A 19544-nucleotide genomic window follows, 5' to 3' on the forward strand; every position below is an offset into this window, starting at 1 on the left:
CTGTGGTTCAGTCTTGAGCGTGCATCAGAATCACCTGGAGGGCTGGTTAAAGCACATATAGCTGGGCCCCACCCCCAGGGTCTCCACTTCATCTGGGGTGGAACCAGAGAATTTGCACCTCTAGCAAGTTCCCAGGTGATGTCGATGCCACTGGTCTGAGGCGCATGCTCTGTCATCATAAGCGAGATGTGCTGAGTCATCATAAGATGATCGAGATGCCGTGAACTGGGTGCACAGCAGCCATGCGGAGTCCATCCTGCACTCAGGCTGTTTCTAGAGGGCTCAAAATCGCCACAACAGGGTAAGGTACAGATTGTCACAGGTCATTTCATATTCCTTTTCAATTCCTCTGCTTCTCTATCAGGTAGGTACCCATGCTTGATATCCTAGCCCTTGGCCCTCTTGAAACATTTTTTTCCTCCTAGCTCATTCTCTCTTCCTGGAGTTCAGAGGAATGGTTAATCCTGAGAAAGGAAACCGAGGACTGAGTTTTGTTAGTCCTGGCAAAAACTCTAAGACATTCCTAGGCACAGACTGGTCAAGGACAACCAGGCCACTGCTTCTGAGAGGAAATGGTGCTTACCGGTACAAAACAAATCTTGTTTTTTAAAAAAACGATGGGCTGTCCCACAGGATGGAGGGAACAGGGTGGATGTGTGTCCCACCACTCCTCCCCTCCCCACCCAACGAAACATCTGTCATAAATTCTTTCCAATTTCAACAAACAATTTTTAAAAAATCTCAACGCTTCTAGACTATGTCCTGGTTCTTGGCTCATATGCCCTCAGCAACGTCACAGCATTAAAAGGAAATAACCCATTATTCTTCCATATCCCACTCCCAGCAATTAAATATCTATATCCGAAATAACACCGCTCTCAAATGCTTTGTACATCACATCTATTTCGAAAATTTCATGTTGCAATCTCAGTCATTTTCTTTCTTAAAAAAAAAAGAAAAGACAACTGTATGATGAAGAGGTGAGTTTTGACCTCTCACTGGAATTAGGAAGCACAGGTCTGGGATTAGTGCAACAGGTTCCAGGGCAGATGGTCAAGGGGATGCTGAGGTGTGTGAAGATGCCACCAAAGCCTCCCTGCCCTGCCAGGTGCCTCCAGAGATGCTTCTCAGCCTAGAAAACAAAGACCTGAGAAAAAGAAGATGAGCCCTACTCCACTTGTTTCGTGCGCTAGTGAATTGTCAGGGTTTCTCAATGTGATATGTCACAGTTTATCTTCCTCCCAAGGGGCTTCGGGCGAGCCCCCCAAGGTGGCTAGACCTTCTCCATCTCAATCTGCTGGTGGTAGTGACCAACCTGCCGCTGGCCAACATTCAGCTTGTACACGGAGCTCTTGTGCCGGCACCTGCGGTAACCCCACACGGCCCCCATGCCTGCCAGGAACAGCAGCAGGCACAGGACCGTGACAATGGTGGCAATGATGGGGCCTCTGCTGAGGCTGCGACACTTATCCCCTACGCAGGACTCCAAGGTTGGAAGAAGCTCCTCGCTTGCACCTGGGCCGGGGACTTCCTGTCCCAGGAAGTCCTCAGACAGCAGGTATGGAAAGGTATCCTGGACCTCAGGGGCAGTGATTTCCACTGGAGTCCGGGTGGCCGCCGTGACAGTTGAGGGAATGAGGTTCGACGTCTTGTGGATGGCGGTTGTCACCGTCTCCAGGATAGAGCTGGTGAGCTCATAGGGTAGGGTGGACATGGGAGGCTTCTCTGTGGCATATCTCCAAGGAACAGTTGACTGGTCCCTGGTCAAGTCACCATCCCCCTTGCTGGGACTCTCAGTTTCAGACACACTCATGGGTCTGAGAGCCAAAGCTTCTACATCTAGAGTTTGAGTTGGAAGAACTGAACGGTTGGTTGTGTCCTCATTGAGTGTGAGGGTGGTACTCCTGGGCTTCTTAACTTCCACAAGAGCAGGCTGATTGGGTGTAACTAGGACGGTTTCTTCCAGCCCTACTGATCGATTGCCCTCGTCCTTCTCTTCCTCCTCTTCTGCCTCTGTCTTCCTCCAAGCCCCATCGGTCACAGGGTAGCCATCTAACCAGGACTCATCGCTGCTGCTCACCATTGGGTCACCTGCCTTGCTGTCATTCCTGCCCACAAATGGCCCCAAGGGACCATCAGTGCTGCTGTAGATGACCCTAGTTTCTGGCTCACCTGGGACCGATGTGGTGCCACTGTGGTTGTCTCCAGCAGGAAACTGCTTTTTGGTGTCCTCGTCCATCTCCTTTTCCAACTCAGGCTTGTGGAAGGTCTCATCAGGAAACCAGAACATGTACTTCTGGTTTTGTCGGGATCCTGGCAGGTCTGTGGGGACACCGCTCCCAGTGCTGGGCAAACCTGTGGTTGGCGCAAAAGCTGTATCCTGGGCTGTGTCTTCTTTCCCCACAGAAATAGAGACCAGATGGTCCTGCTCTGGAGCCTCCTCAGAGGCTTCTCCCTGACCCCTGTCCTCTTCTGCCTCTGTCCGGGAATCCTCCATGAGCTCTCTGAATGACACAGATCTGTCATCAGGAAAATTATCTTCATAGTCAATATGTACCTCACCCTCATCTGGAAGGAAAGAGGGAAAAGCCTCATTAAGTCCGAGGTCACAGAGCCAGCGTGGAACACAGAAAGGGAAACCAAAAGCATGAGGACTAGAACAAATGAAATAAAACTGTTATTCTCAGATGCTATGACTGTATCACAGATAAACCCAAAGAACCTATATACAAAGTGTTAAACAAATTAACAGGCAAGTTTATCAAGGAAACTGGGTCTACAGTCAACATAAAACATCAACTTTATCTCTATATACCAGTAATAAACAGAAAACAAAAAATTTAAAAGATACCATTTGCCATAGCATAAAAAAACCCCAGACTCCTAGGAATAAATCTAACAAAAGATGGGTAAGATTTCTACATAGAATGGTACAAAGTATTTCTGAGCAAAATTAAAGAAGACTTAAGTAGTGAAGGCTATCCTATGTTAGTACAATGGAAGTGTAATTGTTAAGCTGTCAATACTGCCCAAATTGATCTATGTAGATTTAATACAATCCTAATAAATATCTCAGACATTGACAAGCTGATGCTAAAATTTATGGAAATGAAGAGGGCCAAGAATAGACAAGGAAAAAGAAAAGCTGGAGCATGCAAACTACAAGATTTCAAGATTAACTATAAAACTGGAGTACTTTTTAAGACTGTGTGTGGTATTGGCGCAAAGACAGACAATGGAATTACATTAACTTTAAGAACTTCTGTTCATCAAAAGCCACCATGAAGAGAGTTAAAATGCAAGCCACAGAGTTGAAGATAATTGCAACACATATAGCCTTCAAAGGGTTCCAGAATTTATAAAGAACTCCTACAAATCAATAATAAATAGGCAGGAACTTCCCTGGTGGCATAGTGGTTAAGAATCTACTTGCCAATTCAGGGGACACGGGTTCGATCCCTGGTCTGGAAAGATCCCACATGCCGTGGAGCAACTAAACCCGTGAGCCACAAATACTGAGTCCGCATGCCACAACTACTGAAGTCTGTGTACCTAGAGACCATGCTCCACAACAAGAGAAGCCACCTCAAGGAGAAGCCACCTCAATGAGAAGACCGCGCACTGCAACGAGGAGTAGCCCCTGCTCTCCACAACTAGAGAAAGCCCGCGCGCAGCAACGGAGACCCAACGCAGCCAAAAATAAATCAATAAGTTTAAAATAAATAAATAAATAAATAGGCAGACAAACCATAGAAAAGTTGGCAAGATACTTGAATCAGAACATCACAAAAAGGATATCTAAATAGTCATTTAACACATGTAAAGAGGCTCAACCTCATTAGTAACAGAGAAATGCTAATTACAGCCATAATGAAATGCCATTTACATAGCACCAGAATGGCTAAAATTAAACAGACCGAAAATTCCTAGTGTAAACAAGGATGCAAAGCACAGCAATTCCACTCCTAAGTATGTACCCAACAGTAACGTGTGGACACGGTCACCAAAAGACATGCACGAGCATGTTTATAATAACCAGAAACTAGATACACTTCAAATGGCCATTAATTGCAGAAATGACACATACACTGTTGTACATTCATACAATGAAAATCTGGACATCAATAAAAATGAACCAACCCCTGCTTCCCATGACATGGAATCTCACAGCCATAAAATTGTGCAAAAGAAGCCGAGCACAAAAGAGCACATTCTTTTGGGGGTACTGGCAGCATTCTACTTCTTGACCTGCGTGGTGGCCAAATTTCTTTATTTTTTGATAATTTATTAATCTGTTCCCTTATGATTTATATGTATGTTTTTTCAAACTTTCTAAAAATTGAATGAAAGATCTTTAAATTCTATAGTGGTTTACAATTTTCAACAGTTTCACACACGATTCCATATAATCTCATAATAACCCTTTTATTTTTATCTTCTACCCCTATGTTGCCCCTCCCCCTTCCCTCTCCCCACTGGTAACCACTAGTTTATTCTTGATACCTGTGAGTCGGCTTCTTTTTTGTTTTATTCACTAGTTTGTTTTATTTTTTAGATTCCACATATAAGTGATATCCTTGAATGTATGTTTTAATTAAATAAAAAAGTATCTTTTGAAACTCTGATTTGCTCTTTGTAAGACTTCTGAGTTGTGAGATGTGCTGTGAAGTATCCTGAATCCAGCTGAGTGAGAAGGAAGACGGGCCCCACAGGCAGGAGCCCCGAATGTAAGGACAACTTGGTGAGGTAGGAACCATGCTGGTTAGGAAGGTCTCAAGTAGCTGTGTCCTCAGAAGAGAGCAGCCCGCTGAGCTTGCCCCTCTCAATGGTCTTTGAAAGTTACATCCTACTACAAGACACAATTATTTTATTTTAAATTTATTTTTAATTTTTTTGGCTACAATGGGTCTTCGTTGCTGCGCGTGGGCTTTCTCAAGTTGCGGTGAGCAGGGGCTACTCTTCGTTGCGGTGTGTGAGCTTCTCATTGCGGTGGCTTCTCGTTGCAGAGCACGGGCTCTAGAGAGCACGGGCTTCAGTAGTTGCGGCAAAGCTCAGGCTCAGTAGTTGTGGCGCACAGGCTTTGTTGCTCTGCGGCATTTGGGATCTTCCCGGACCAGGTCTCAAACCTGTGTCCCCTGCATTGGCAGGCAGATTCTTAACCACTGTGCCACCAGGGAAGTCCAAGACACAATTTTTTTTTTTTTTTTTTTTTTGTGGTACGCGGGCCTCTCACTGTTGTGGCCTCTCCCGTTGTGGAGCACAGGCTCTGGACGCGCAGGCTCAGCGGCCATGGCTCACAGGCCCAGCCGCTCCGCGGCATGTGGGATCTTCCCGGACCGGGGCACGAACCCGTGTCCCCTGCATCGGCAGGCGGACTCTCAACCACTGCGCCACCAGGGAAGCCCCAAGACACAATTATTAAATAGAAAGGTTTCTTAGGCTCTTGTGATATAATAACATACATATTTGGTCTTTGGTTCCTGGCACAGAGCTCCTAAAACCCTTGGAATTTCCTGCGTGATGGGGGTGACAGGAATATTTTTTGTTATGCATAACAAGTTTCTTTGACCATACCTGAGTTATGTTAATGAGGTGACTCTGTGGGCCCCTAGAGAGCTTCAGGTTGGGGGCTGGTTGTCAGAGGAACCAACCACGTGATTAGAGGGTTGGACCTTTCAGCCCCACCCCCACCTAGGGAGAGGGGCTGGAGATTGAGCTGATCGCCAAGGCCAATGATGTAACCAACCATACCTACATAATGAAACCTCTATAAAAACCCTTAAACTACAGGGCTTCAAGAACTTCCAGGTTGGTGAATGTGTCCAACGTGCTGGGGAGGAATACACCCCAGGTTCAAGGGACAGAAGCTCCCGTCCTTGGGATCTTTCCAGACCTTGTCCTATGTACCTCTTCATCTGGTTATTCAACCTGTATCCTTGTAATATCCTTTATAATAAACTGGTAACTATAAGTAAAGTCCTTTCCTGAGTTCTGTGAGCTGTTCTAGTAAATTGTCAAACCTGAGGAGGGGGTCGTAAAAACCCCCAATTTATAGCCAGTTGGTCACAAGTCCAGGTGATCTGGATTTGTGATTGGCATGTAAAGCAGAGGCAGTCTTGTGGGACTGAGCCCGTAATCCATGGGTTCTGCACTAACTCCAGGTAGGTAATGTTAGAATGGAATTGAACTGTAGGACGCCCAGCTGGTGTCCAGAGATTTGCAAAATTGGTTGTTGGTGTGAGGGATCCCCCTCCACTGCCCCCCACCTCACCACATTTGGAGTCAGACGTATTCTGCAGGTGGAAACAAAGCTCAGGAGTTTCCCCCTACTTCACTCTGCACCTTAAAAAGGGCAAAATGCAAAGATCTCCAGCACCAAGGTCTGGATGGAATGCTGAGGTGTGGTGTGTTCCTGGGCTCTGAAACTGGATTAGTGGGCATTTGGTTTATTTCTAATAAGTCTCCTTATCTTGCTTATTTAATGACTTGTAGAGTTATAAACACATTTAAAAATCCTTTCTGATCTGCTCCTAAAAGTTAAGCCCATTCATTTTACTTTTCATTACTATATTTGTGATCTTTGATGTTACTACTATGACTCGATGAAGGCTACTTTGTAGATACTAAAACCCCCAGCAGGTGGAAGAAGTTAACTATATGGTGACCAGGCTGTAGCCATGACATAAGCTGCCACAATTCTGAGAACTGGCCTCAAAGAAATGGGAACAAACCGACCCTGGAACTGAAGATTAACTGAACCTAAAACAATCAAGATGATGGTGATCAGACCACCGCCTGACCAATTTCAAGATGACGGTCAGAGCTGACTGTGCTGTTCCTGCATGTAGTCCCCACCCTCTGCCTATAAAAGCTCTTGCCCACTGATTGTCAGTGGGGGGAGTCGGTCTTTGGACAGGAGACTGGCCTCCCCTCTCGGTTGCTGGCCTTTGAAATAAAGCAAACTTTCCTTTCCGTCAACCTTGCCTCTTTATTGGCTTTTGAGCGGCGAGCAGCTGGACCCACTTTAGGTTAAGTATTTGGCGCCCAACCTGAGGCTGGGCTCTCGCGATATCTGGCTCCCGGGGTTTTCCCGACCAGAGCCGCCGCCATGAAGACTCGCCGGGATGGCTGCGAGGAGCTAGTTGCTCGTGACTCGCTGGCCCTGAGAGGGGGTTTGGGGGGACGTTCATAGCAGCTGTCGAAACTATTTTGTTTCGGGGATTCTCCCTGTGTCTTCCCAGCTTGGCACTGGCTGCCAGCGTACGCTTTCCCTTGGTGGAATGGAAAGATGCCTCTGGAAGAGCTGACGAGCTCCGAGACCGAGGTAAGTTCACTGGTGTGCACCCGGCAAGCTTCTCTTTTGAGCACCAAGTGCTATTTGGGCATTTTGCCAATTGGTTCTGACGTGTGTCTGAGGTTGAGGACCGTCTGTGTTGGGAAGTGTTTGTTTGGAACTCCATATTGGTCATCCTCTCAGGGTATTTGTGATAGTTCTGTCTTCTGGTGTGTGGACAAGTCCTCTCTGCCTTTGTGTCCCCAGCACTCAGCGTGGTGCTTGGCACATAGTAGACACTCTGGAAATATTTGTTGAATGAATAACCGCGTGAATGAAGAGGTAAACAAGTGAGTGATGGAAGCCCGTGTTGATCAAGCTTGTTTCAGTCTGGAAGTCCGTCAGCCAGGGCATTATTTGGTGCATGACAGTAGCAAAGAATGGTAAACAACCTCTTAGTCCTAGTACTGAGCATAATCAATGTGGGCTAAATTCCTTCTCCCATGTAACCCAGCCCATGAGCTTCAGAAGTCAAAAGGCACCTGGAATATGGGCAGGACGTGAGCCATTTTCTCCTCCCCCCTACCTTCTTGTGCAGGAGATACTGGCCTAGCGTATAATGTTAGAGCTGGGGATTTGGGATAGGTCAGCCCACTCTTGCCTGGTGGGCCTGCCTTGACCAGGACCCTTATGGCCAGTCTGAGCTGTGTGTGTGTGTGTGCGTGTGCGTGTGCGTGTGCGTGTGCGTGTCTGCCTGCCTGCCTGTCCGTCTGGAGGTTCTGCCTTCAGAGCTCCCTGAGCCTAGAGCATCCCTGGATGGCAGCCCAGGGCCCAGAGCCAAGCTCTTCCTGTCTGCCCAGGTTCTCAGGTCAAGGTCTGGCTCAGAAACAGGCTCTCACTGTGTCACAGTTTCGCCAAAACCTCAAATGAAGACACAGACACCAACTGTTTACAAAGAGTCTACTCATGACAAAATATCCCAAGCCTGTTTTTCCCTTCTTGAGTCACAGTAAAGTTTGTTGCTCACTGAATGTCAACCCCAAATTACACTCTGCCTCAAGGTGGGGAACATCAGCCCTTTGCCTGCTGAGGTGTAATTTCTCTCCCCTCCCTCTGCCCCCCTGAGTCTGCGCTCTCCTTAACCAACCCTCCAGCCCTCCCCTCTCCCACGCTCTCCTGAAAGCTGGGCTGGCACAACACTGGGCCTCCTGATTTAGACCAACAGATCCAGGAAATGTAAACTCCATGGGCTCTCTTGGCAAAAACCAAGTCATTCCCTGTGTGTTTAGATTTAATTGTTACTTTAGGAAAACCAAAGACTACACATCAATAGAAATCAGGAGTAAAAAGAAAAGAGTCGCCCAGGTCGTGCCTTTATCAGGGGCAGAAGTATACAGGCCGGGGCCCAGAACCCTGGGCTCTCCCAGGGCTGCCATTTTTCATGTTGTTGCATTTATGGAAGCCCACGCATGCCTTCTTTTTCCCTCTGGTCTTGGCTACACAGCCTTTAAAAATAGTAATTTTGAAAAAGACAACCAGACAAGCCAGAAATAACCACTGGTTCAATGAACCTCTGAACAAATATGGCAATATTGACAAAGAGATTCTAAATTCAGTCCAGTCTCTGGCTTTTACTCTATGAAGGAAGTCTAGAAGATGGAGAAAAACAGAAATGGAAGTTAATTTAAGAAAACAAAAGATGGGCTTTAGAAATGAGGGAAAATAGCAAAGGAACTTAGTGAGGGAACAGCTAGTTTACAAAGCAAGCCCTGATGCTTTTTAGAGGCCCCTGGAGAAGCACACAGCCATCATAAAGATGTTGGAATGAGACGTGCCTGGTTTTAATCTTGGCTCTGCTTTTTTTTTTTTTTTTAATAATTCTTTTTTTATTTTTGGCTGCCTTGAGTCTTTGTTGCTGTGCGCGGGCTTTCTCTAGTTGAAGTGAGCGGGGGGTACTCTTTGCTGTGGTGCGCAGACTTCTCATTGCGGTGGCTTCTCTTGTTGTGGAGCACAGGCTCTAGGTGCGCGGGCTTTAGTAGATGTGGCATGCGGGCTCAGTAGTTGTGGCTTGCGGGCTCTAGAGCGCAGGCTCAGTAGTTGTGGCGCACAGGCTTAGTTGCTCTGCGGCATGTGGGATCTTCCTGGACCAGGGCTCGAACCCGTGTCCCCTGCATTGGCAGGCAGATTCTTAACCGCTGCGCCACCAGGGAAGTCCCTTGGCTCTGCTTCTTTCTGGCTGCCTGACGCAGGAAGTTACTGAACCTCTCTGTCCCTCAGTTTTCCCATCTATCAATTGGAGCTGGCCATTTCTACTTTCAGACTTATGAAGATGAAATGAAATAAAGTGTATAAAACTCCTCTTACAGAAAGGAACATGAGGAGACTTGGGGAAGATGAAAATGTTCTGTATTTTGGTTCTGGTGGTGGTTTCATGGGTGTACAGATCTGTGACAACTCAGAGACTTTTATATTTTAAATGGTTACTGTTTATTGTATGCAAATTAAACCTCAGGAAAGTTGTTTAAAAAAACAAAACAAGAACAAAAAACAACTCCCAAAACAGAGATGACATGGAACAGGTTTGGCATGGTTTACGACAGCTCTTTTCTCAGTGCCCAAATGGGGAATGGGTCTTGTTTCCATAGCTGCAACAGACCAGGGAAGGGAAAAGGAGTAGCTGTCCATGTGTTGTTGGACTCAGAGGTGGCAGGGCTGGTAGAGTGAGTTCAAGCTTGGTGTCACTCACTTTCCTGATACTACAGAAAGCACAAACAGAACCATGGAGCTTGGAGTGGAAAATCTTAAAGGCTTTTCAGAGCCTGTCTTAGCAGATACCCTTTGTCAGGGCAAGTTGTCTTTTTTTTGGCCACGCCATGTGGCATGTGGGATGTTAGTTCCCTGACCAGGGATTGAACCTGTGCCCCCTGCAGTCGAAGCTCAGAATCTTAACCACTGGACTGCCAGGGAAGTCCCCAGGGCAAGTTTTAAAGGAGGATCAAGGGGCAAATCAGAGAGCAAGGGTCTATGAGTCTCTCCCTTCCTGGGGTAATTGCAGACCAGGGTAGAGGCCATAGGACCACTGGGTGCTGAGTCAGGAGAGGGCAGAGCTGTTGAAGGCAGTGAGCCCCCAGGACAGCAAGTAGGGGAATGGTCAGTGTGCCCAGGGAAGCACGTGTGGCACCATGATCACGTGGCCAGGGGTGGCCACTCGGAGTGCTGGGAGGTCAGAGACTATCTAGGGTACAAGTGGCCAGAGATGGATATGGCCTTGAAGATATGGGACTTGGTATAATAAGAAGCCCAAAGAAAACCAAATATAGCATGGAAATCTGTGCACGTGTGTAAGGAGCAAAGCACCAGGACTTTTCTATAATTAGGGCAACAACTAACCATAATTGGATACCAAGAACATTAGAGAGGTATGACAAACATTTCGTGCTACCCAACTGGGAATGGAAACCAACTGTGGATTCAGGTAGGAGAATGGAAAATAAAATGGCCAGACCCAGACCTGGACTCTAGGAACCAAAGCTAGAGAAATACCAACACGCAGAGGGGAGAAAATGGCAGTTTAAGAAGTCCCCACCCATTCAGGTTGATGGTCAAGGCTAAAGTCCCTGTGCTAAGTGAGAGATTTCACCAGCACCACTTGAGGCTGGACCATAAGGTCAAGGTGAACATACAACCTGGGTGGGCAGTGTGTGCCTGAGGCACCCTCCTGCACTGGCCACTCACTGACCACCCAGGTGGGCGTGCCCCTGTGCATTCATGCCCGCTTACCATTCAAAGTTTAAATTTCATCATGCTCATTCAGGCAGTCCCCACTTTACTAATTTTTCTTTAAACCACTGCTGTCCTGAACTGATGCTTTAATAAGCAACTAAGTTCTCCACTGTAGTGGATGCTGTTGGTGCTCATGTCCCCTTTCCCAGACCAGTGCACCCATCCGCCAGCAGCTGTGAGCGACGGCAGCTGAGGGTTCACAGCTGCCACTCCTCTGGAGGACTGCCCTTGGAGGAATGGGAGCCTCAGTTAGGGCAGTTGCAACCCGCCTTGCCCTCTGTGCACAGCAGCCTGCAGCCAACGACAGACTAATATGGAGGAACTCAGGCCGGTCCCCTTGCTTCCAAGTGGGACCAACCCTGTGGTGCAATTCATGCTCCCCAGCTCCCCAAGGGATCAGGCAAAGCAATGATCCAGCTGAGGCCACATCCTTAACTCCTCCCTCTCACCTTCCCTGCCTCCCTTATTCCCTTTCTCCCCCAACAAGCCATGCACATCTGAACAGGCTCCGCTTTTAGAGAATCTAACCCAAGTCATCTAGCCAGTCTTCAAGATGCCCAAACAGTGACAAATTCGAGTGAAACAGTCTTCCTAGTAGCCCTGAGCTCCTAAGCTCCAGCTCATTCCTGTGCTCGCTGCAGTTCCGCCCAGGTGCATCCCACTCCCCAGCTACACACTGAAAACATGAGGCTACCAGAACCTTCGTAGGCTGTGAAACCAGTGCACACTTTTTAGCTTCCATTGACTGGACCTGTGCAGCCTTTGAGCACTTTTCCCACCTGGGAACACACACTTCCTTTAAAATTTCACCTGGGACACCTCGTTTTCCAGCTTTCCCTTTTACCTCATCATCTACTGCTTCTCTGTCTCTCCTAAGGTATTCAGTTTACTAGTTTCCTTTAGGGTTGGGACAGTTTTGCTCAACGTTGATTACACAGTACCTGGGACCCTGCCAGATGAAGGGAGGGGGACAGAGTGAATGAATGAATGGCCAATAGGCCGTAGAAGGAATGTTGTTGTCCAAACCAAGATGGGTCCAACTCCAAAACCCTTGTTCGGCCCACCCTCTCAAGATGACTTTTCTCCAACTGAAGCAGTTCCTTAATCAAAACAAGTTGGTGTTCACTGGAAAAATACATGTAAGGTGGAATCAAACACCTGGTGACAATATTCTTGTAACACACACACACACATTTATAATAACACAGATACTTTAAACGTTAAATCTATAGAGTAATGAAAACTATAACGGTCTGTATATTCAGCTAAGTGTAGAAACCAGAATTCCTGCCCAGCAGCTGAAAGCTCCAATGACTCTGCTTTGCGGTGAGAAAGTAAACACCATTTCAGACACACAAAACCTTCATTTAGTTCTCATTCTACTGGGGCCAGTAAACAACCCCTTTGAGTGGTGGACGTGCCTCGTGGGATGGTGAAGCCTCGGTGCCTCGCCAGAAACACAGCCAGCCCACTGACACCTCAGGGTGAGCCTGGGTCTGCTTTGAGGCGACACATGCAACAAGCAGGAAGTCAGGTCTTATGCCTCTTTTCTCAGACAGGTGAATCCATCGGAACTGGCAGCAGCTCCTGCCTGCCACAAAGCGGCAGCAACAGAGGAAAGTTCTAGAAAATGGCTCAAATTGTGTTTCAGGGACTTGTCCCACTCTGTAACTTTGTTATTAGTATGTGACAAGCAAGTAGGAAGTTTTTAGAAGCTTTTGTAACAATTTGACAGGGGAATTTTATGTCTATTTAAGGAAAATTTTTATTTATATCTAGAATATCTTTCCTTTAGTTTTATGCTAACTCATTTTTATTGCATTTTTACTAACGTGTCAGGCTATCAATAACAAGAAAACACATTTTTAATTGTGCACAGAGAGTTTGAGACAACAAAATCTCACTATTCATCAAAAAACACTCCAAGAGGAAAAAATAAGCCACAGAATGAGAGAGAAAATTTCAACACATTAAGAAAGTTTTCGTAAAAAAGAAATCCAACATTAACGTAAATAAATCAATTAGAGAAATGGGCAAAAATCTTGGACAGACACTTACTGAGTAAATGCTAATAGCATCTGATTAGATAAGTGCTTGGGTAGAGACATGGGTTTTACAGGTCACCATGGAGTAGTCACCAGATTGGTGAAAAGATAAAAAGTCTCACAATCCTGAAGGTTGGTGAGGATGCTGGAACAGAGCTCTTATACACAGCTGGTGGGAGAGTAAACTGGTCAAAACACTTTAGAAAACTCTCCACGTAAGCTGGACACACACCTACCCCATGGGCAGCAACTCCACTGCCAGGAACCAAAAGAAATGTGTTCACATGTGAAACGAATGATGTGGAGGAGAACGATCACTGCAGCGTAAATTTTCGACAGTCACAACACGAGAACAAGCCAAATGACCACCAGCAGAAATAATGGGTGGTGTATTCACACTATAGATAGTAAACTGCAATGAACCCAAAAAACCACAGCTCAGGCAACAACATGGATGAAGCTCACAGACAAGACAGCACCCTAGTCTCATCATGGTTCTCCCATAGGATCTGCCGGACATTCTGGGGACCAACCGTCCTATAAATTCAGTAACGTTGTGGTGCTGGAGTCATCCCCCTCTATAGCGGCAACCTCCACTTGGGACCCAGAGGTCATGGGGGATCAGGAAGGTGGGCTCTGAAGGAGTCTTGGGGAGAAAGGAACCCTGTGAGGTCAGGGAACAATTCAGGGTCTGGCATGAGGTCCATGGTGTAGGAGTCATAGGAGAGAGTGATTTCTGCCATTGGGAGAATTCCCAAGGGGGCTGGGCAGGGGTGGGATGCAGAAGCCTCGCCCCCAGGCATACGATGATGATGGAATGGGGACATCTGGGGGAATCAAATCAAGTTTCGGGAGCTAAATGCCCAACAGGAGTCTTTTTAACCTCAGCTATAATTTTATTTAGACTCACGGGGCAGCCCAAGGAGTAGAGCAAGACAGCAGGGCAGCAGCAGAAAATTCCCATCAGGAGGAGCGGTCCATACAGCTGTCCTGGAGTTATTTTCCTGCTTACCTTTCCCACAGGCCTGGACCAGGCCATACCACTCCCCGCAGCTGTTGCACAGCAAGGTGAAGGCTGTTTCGCGCCGGCCCGTCACGTGGCCGGGGGCACAAAGGTACAGCAGCTCATCCCCCATCTCCAAGCCCGTGTGGCCCTGCAGGATGGTGTGTGGGAAGGAAGGTGGGTCTCCACACGGCTTCTCTGAGGACAAGGAATCACAATAAGTTTTCCCAAACTCTACAGAACTTTTTCAGCCTAGGAGGAAAAAACAAACTTAAAAAACAACCCCTTGAGACTTCCCTGGTGGTCCAGTGGTTAAGATACACCTTCCAATGCAGGGGACGTGGGTTCGATCCCTGGTCGGGGAACTAACATCACACATGTTTTGGGGCAACTAAGCCCATGCGCTCTAGAGCCCACGCACTGCAAAGATCCTGCATGCTGCAACTAAGACCGGCTGTAGCCAAGTAAATAAATACTGAAAAAAAAGAAGCCAGTAGAGGAAGTATAATGGAATAATATAAAATATTGGGTTAATCCAAAAGGAACGGAACAATAGAAGAGGAAAAACAAAAAGCAACCCCCTCTCCCCCATGGGTGTTGCCTGCACCTTAAACTGAGATCTCCTTCACCCTGGCATCCCCAGAACCTGGCAGAATGCCTGGCGCAGATGAAGCACTCAAAAAATACTTGTTGAATGAATAAAAGTGCTACAAAGTGCTACAACTTTGTGTTTTTATTTATTTATTTTTTAAAGATTTATTTATTTATTTAGCTGCATTGGCCTTCGTTGCAGCGCTCGGGTTTCTCTCTAGTTGTGGCATGTGGGCTCCAGAGCGTGTGGGCTCAGTAGTTGCGGCACACAGGCTCTCTAGCTGTGGCCCACAGGCTTAGTTGCCCTGCGGCATGTGGGATCTTAGTTCCCCGACCAGGGATCGAACCCACGTCCCCTGCATTGGAAGATGGATTCTTAACCACTGGACCACCAGGGAAGTCCCACAACTTTGTATTTAAATGGCCAGGCAATATTATCCTCTAATGTCTCCTTGAAAGGCGGACCCAGAGACACTGCCCAGCAGCAAGTGGTACTCTTTGTGAAATGCTGAAAAATTACAGACTGTAGAGTAGAGGATGCCTCTCCCCTCCCCCAACCTCGACCCTGATGGTAACACTGTTACCGGTTTGGTATTTACAAATAAATACTGATGGAGATGCACATAGGTATACTACATATGTAGCTGTGTGTGTGTGTGTGTGTGTGTTATTTTTTATTGGAGTAGAGTTGCTTTACAATGATGTGTTAGTTTCTTGCTGTACAGAAAGGTGAATCGGTCATACATATACATATATCCACTCTTTTTTAGATTTCTTTCCCATTTAGGTCACCACAGAGCATTCAGTAGAGTTCCCTGTGCTTACAGTAGGTTCTCATTAGTTATCTATTTTATACATAGTAGTGTATATATGTCAATCCCAATCTCCCAACTTATCCCACCCTCTTCTTCCCCACTTGGTAACCGTAAGTTTGTTCTCTACATCTGTGACTCTGTTTTTGCTTTGCAAATAAGTTCATCTCTACCATTTCTCTAGATTCCACATATAAGCGATAATATATGATATTGTGTGTGTGTGTTAACGTAAAGAGGATTATATCATATTTATTACCGAGTGCCTGCTTTTTAAAAAACTCATAAACTAAGTTTTGGAGCAGGTTCAGGTTCACAGAAGAATTGAGTGGAAGGTACAGAGATTTCCTATGTTCCCGTGTCTACCCAGGCACAGCCTTCTCACTATCCTGTACCACAGTGGTACATTTGTTACAATCCATGAGCCTACATTGACATGTCATTATCTCTCAAAGGCCACAGTTTACATTTGGGTTCACTCTTCATGTTCTACAGTCTATGGGTTTTGATTGTATAAACCCAATCTATGGGTTTTGAATATATAATTACATACATCCACCATTGTAGTATCATACAAAATAGTTTCACTGCCCTAAAAATCCTTTGTGCTACACTTATTCATTCCTTCTAACTCCTGGCAACCATTAATCCTTTTACTGTCCCATAGTTTTGCTTTTTATAGAATGTCATATAGCTGGAATCATACAGTACATAGCCTTCTCAGACTGGCTTCTTTCACTTAGTAATAAGCATTTGTTTCCTCCATGTGTTTTCAAGGCTTGATAGCTTATTTCTTTTTAGCACTGAATAATATTCTATTGTCTGGAAGTGCTACAGTTTATTTATCCATTCACCTACTGAAAGACATCATGGTTGCTTCCAAGTTTTGGCAATTAGGAAAATAAGCTGCTAATAAACATTCATGTACAGGTTTTTGTGTGAACTTAAGTTTTCAGCTAATTTGGGTAAATATCAAGAACTGTGATTGCTGGATCGCATGGTAAAAGTATGTTTAGTTTGGTAAGAAACTGCCAGACTGTGTTCCAAAGTGGCTGTACCATTTTGCACTCCCACCAGCAATGAATGAGAGTTCCTGCTGTTCCACATCCTTGTCAGCATTTGGTGTCATCAGTGTTCTGGATTTTGGCCATTCTACTAGATGTGTAGTGGTAAATCATTGTTTTTTGGTTTTTTGTTTTAAATTAATTAATTAATTTGGCTGTGCTGTGTCTTCGTTGCTGCACGTGGGTTTTCTCTAGTTGCGGCGAGCAGAAGTTACTCTTCGTTGCGGTGCACGGGCTTTTCACTACGGTGGTTTCTCTTGTTGTGGAGCACGGGCTCTAGGTGTGCGGGCTTCAGTAGTTGTGGCTTGCGGGCTCTAGAGCATAGGATCAGTAGCTGTGGCGCACGGGCTTAGTTGTTCTGCAGCATGTGGGATCTTCCTGGACCAGGGCTCGAACCCGTGTCCCTGGCATTGGCAGGCAGATTCTTAACCACTGCACCACCAGGGAAGTCCCTCATTGTTGTTTTAATTTGCGTTTCCCTGATGACATATGATGTGGAGCATTTTTTCGTATGCTTACTTGCCATCTGTGTATCTTCTTTGGTGAGGTGTCTGTTCAGGTCTTTTGCCTATTTTTAAATTGAGCTGTTCATTTTCTTAATGTTGAATTTCAAGAGTTCTTTGTATATTTTGAATAATAGTCCTTTAGTAGATATGTCTTTTGCAGATATTTTCACCAGTCCGGGGCTTGCCTTTTCATTCTCTTGACACTGTCTTTTGCAGAGCAGATGTTTTCAATCTTAAGTAAGTCCAGCTTAACAATTACTTCTTTCATGTATTGTGCCTTTGGTGTTGTATCAAGAAAGTCATCACCATAAACAAGGTCATCTAGGTTTTCACCTCTATTATCTTCTAGGATTTTTGTAGTTTTGCATTTTACATTTAGGTCTGTGATCCGTTTTGAGTTAAATTTTGTGAGGGGTGTAAGGGCTGTGTCTAGATTCTTTTCTTTTGCATGTGGATGTTCAGTTGTCCCAGCACCTATATTAAAAAAACTATTTTTGCTCCATTGTATTGCTTTTGCTCCCTTGTCAAAGATCAGTTAACTATATTTATGTGGGTCTATTTCTGGGCTCTTTACTCGATTCCATTGATATTTGTCTGTTCTTTCACCAATACCACACTGTATTGATTTCTGCATCTTTATGTCTTTTAAAATTTAATTTTAAAAAGATTTTATTTTATATTGGAGCATAGTTAATTAACAATGTTGTGTTAGTTTCAGGTGTACAGCAAAGTGACTCAGTTATACATGTATATGTATCTATTCCTTTTCAGATTTTTTTCCCATTTAGGTTATTACAGATTATCGAGCAGAGTTCCTCCCTGTGCTACACAGTAGGTCCTTGTTGGTTATCTAATTTAAATACGTGTACGTGTCGATCCCAAACTCCCAATCTATCCCTCCCTCTAGGTAAGTCTTGAAGTTGAGTCATGTCAGTCCTCCAACTTTGTTCTTCTTGAATTATGAGTTAGCTATTCTGGGTCTTTGTCTCTCCATATAAACTATAGAATTAGTTCATATCCACAAAATAACTTGCTGGAATTATGACTGAGATTGCATTGAATCTATAGATCAAGTTGGGAATAACTGCAGTGGGATTATCTGGGCTGCCCAGCAGCCACTCGAGCCCCCAGGGATGTTCCAAACCCAACTCATTCTCTGAAGCACTAGGACAAGGGCTCACCCAGAGCTAGTCTCCCCAGAACCACTGGTATCTCAGATTTGTAGCCCATGCTCCAGCTATTTTCTCTGCAGTGTCCTCTTCTCCTTTCCCTAACCATTATCCCCACAGAACAAAATCCTTCAAATTCCACCTCAGCTGCCACTGCCTCAGGAAGTCTCCCTAATTACCTTCCTCCTCTGTGCCATGGAAACTCACTCATCTCTTACTTGTCCTTATACACCGTCAACTCTTTGAGGGTGGAGAGGAGTCCTCTCTCTCTCTCTCTCTCTCTCTCTCTCTCTCTCTATCTCTATCTATCTATCTATCTATCTATCTATCTATCTATCTATCTATCTATCTATCTATCTGAAGCACCCACAAGTCTGAGCCCTGCTTTGCATTACCCTGGACAAATAAATGAAAAATTGGCCAGTGCCAGGTCAATGTTAATGAGTGCAGACTCTTCCACACTCCCTCGGGAGACCCTGAACTGGATAAGTTCTATCAGCTGCTCAAAGCATTGCAGTTCATTGGTTCCAGTCTCCCATCGTTGCTGGAATTTCCCCAAAGCTGATCTTGAGGCACAGCGCCTCCTCAAGCAGATCTGGGAGGTGGCTACTCTCAAAAATTCCTGCTCACCTGAGAGGTGAGCATTCAGTTCTCTTTTAAGTTTTGGCCACACTGCAGCTTGGGGGATCTTAGTTCCCTGACCAGGGATCGAACCCATGCCCCCTGCAGTGGAAGTGTGTAGTCTTAACCACTGGACCACCAGGGAAGACCCTCAGCTCTCTTCTTGAAGACATAAAGGAAGGGAATCATTCCATTTCTATTTTTAAGGGAGATACAGGTAGGAGTAATGTATGCAGGGGAGGTGAAATACAGTGCTAAGAAGGTGAGGTGGGCTGGCGGGGAGAGCAGCCAGGCCAGCCTTGGCTTAGAGGGGGAGAAACAGAAGCACACCCTTAGTGAGCCTTGGGTGCTACAGGGAGAAGGTGAGAGGAGACCTGAAGCCTCCAGACCCCACGCTGTTGACTCCACAGACAAGATGCCAAGAGAAGCAGAGCCAGAGAACCCAAGTGGAGGCAGCTCATTTCATCAGCATCCAGTTGGTTAAAAAGAATTTCACTTATTAAAGTGAGGTCACCACAGGGCTGGAAATTCACTGTCAGTGAAACAAAAATACTGAAAGGAAACAGAGAAACGTCTACATTCACGATGAACTTTATTTCAAAAGAGAAACACAGGAGGCAGCTTCCTGAACATTCCACAGACTGTTTTCCTTCTGGGCTCTTTATGAGGCACATGTC

At 45.8% G+C, this 19544-nt stretch overlaps 1 protein-coding gene across 1 annotated transcript in view; it reads right to left on the reverse strand.

Moving 5' to 3' along the window:
- Positions 1 to 1273: 1273 nt before the first annotated feature.
- The window catches only part of SUSD5 (sushi domain containing 5), a gene marked incomplete at both ends in the record, with an annotated part of 37372 nt that continues 19101 nt past the window's right edge, over positions 1274 to 19544 (reverse strand). The window contains 2 exons of the mRNA XM_082664678.1: positions 1274 to 2568; positions 14114 to 14302. Of these exons, the coding sequence (XP_082520804.1) occupies positions 1274 to 2568; positions 14114 to 14302 (1484 nt within the window). The remainder of the gene's footprint in view (positions 2569 to 14113; positions 14303 to 19544) is intronic.

The sequence above is a fragment of the Grampus griseus genome (assembly GCF_964374135.1).
Source record: "Grampus griseus genome assembly, chromosome: 10".
Lineage (NCBI taxonomy): Eukaryota > Metazoa > Chordata > Mammalia > Artiodactyla > Delphinidae > Grampus > Grampus griseus.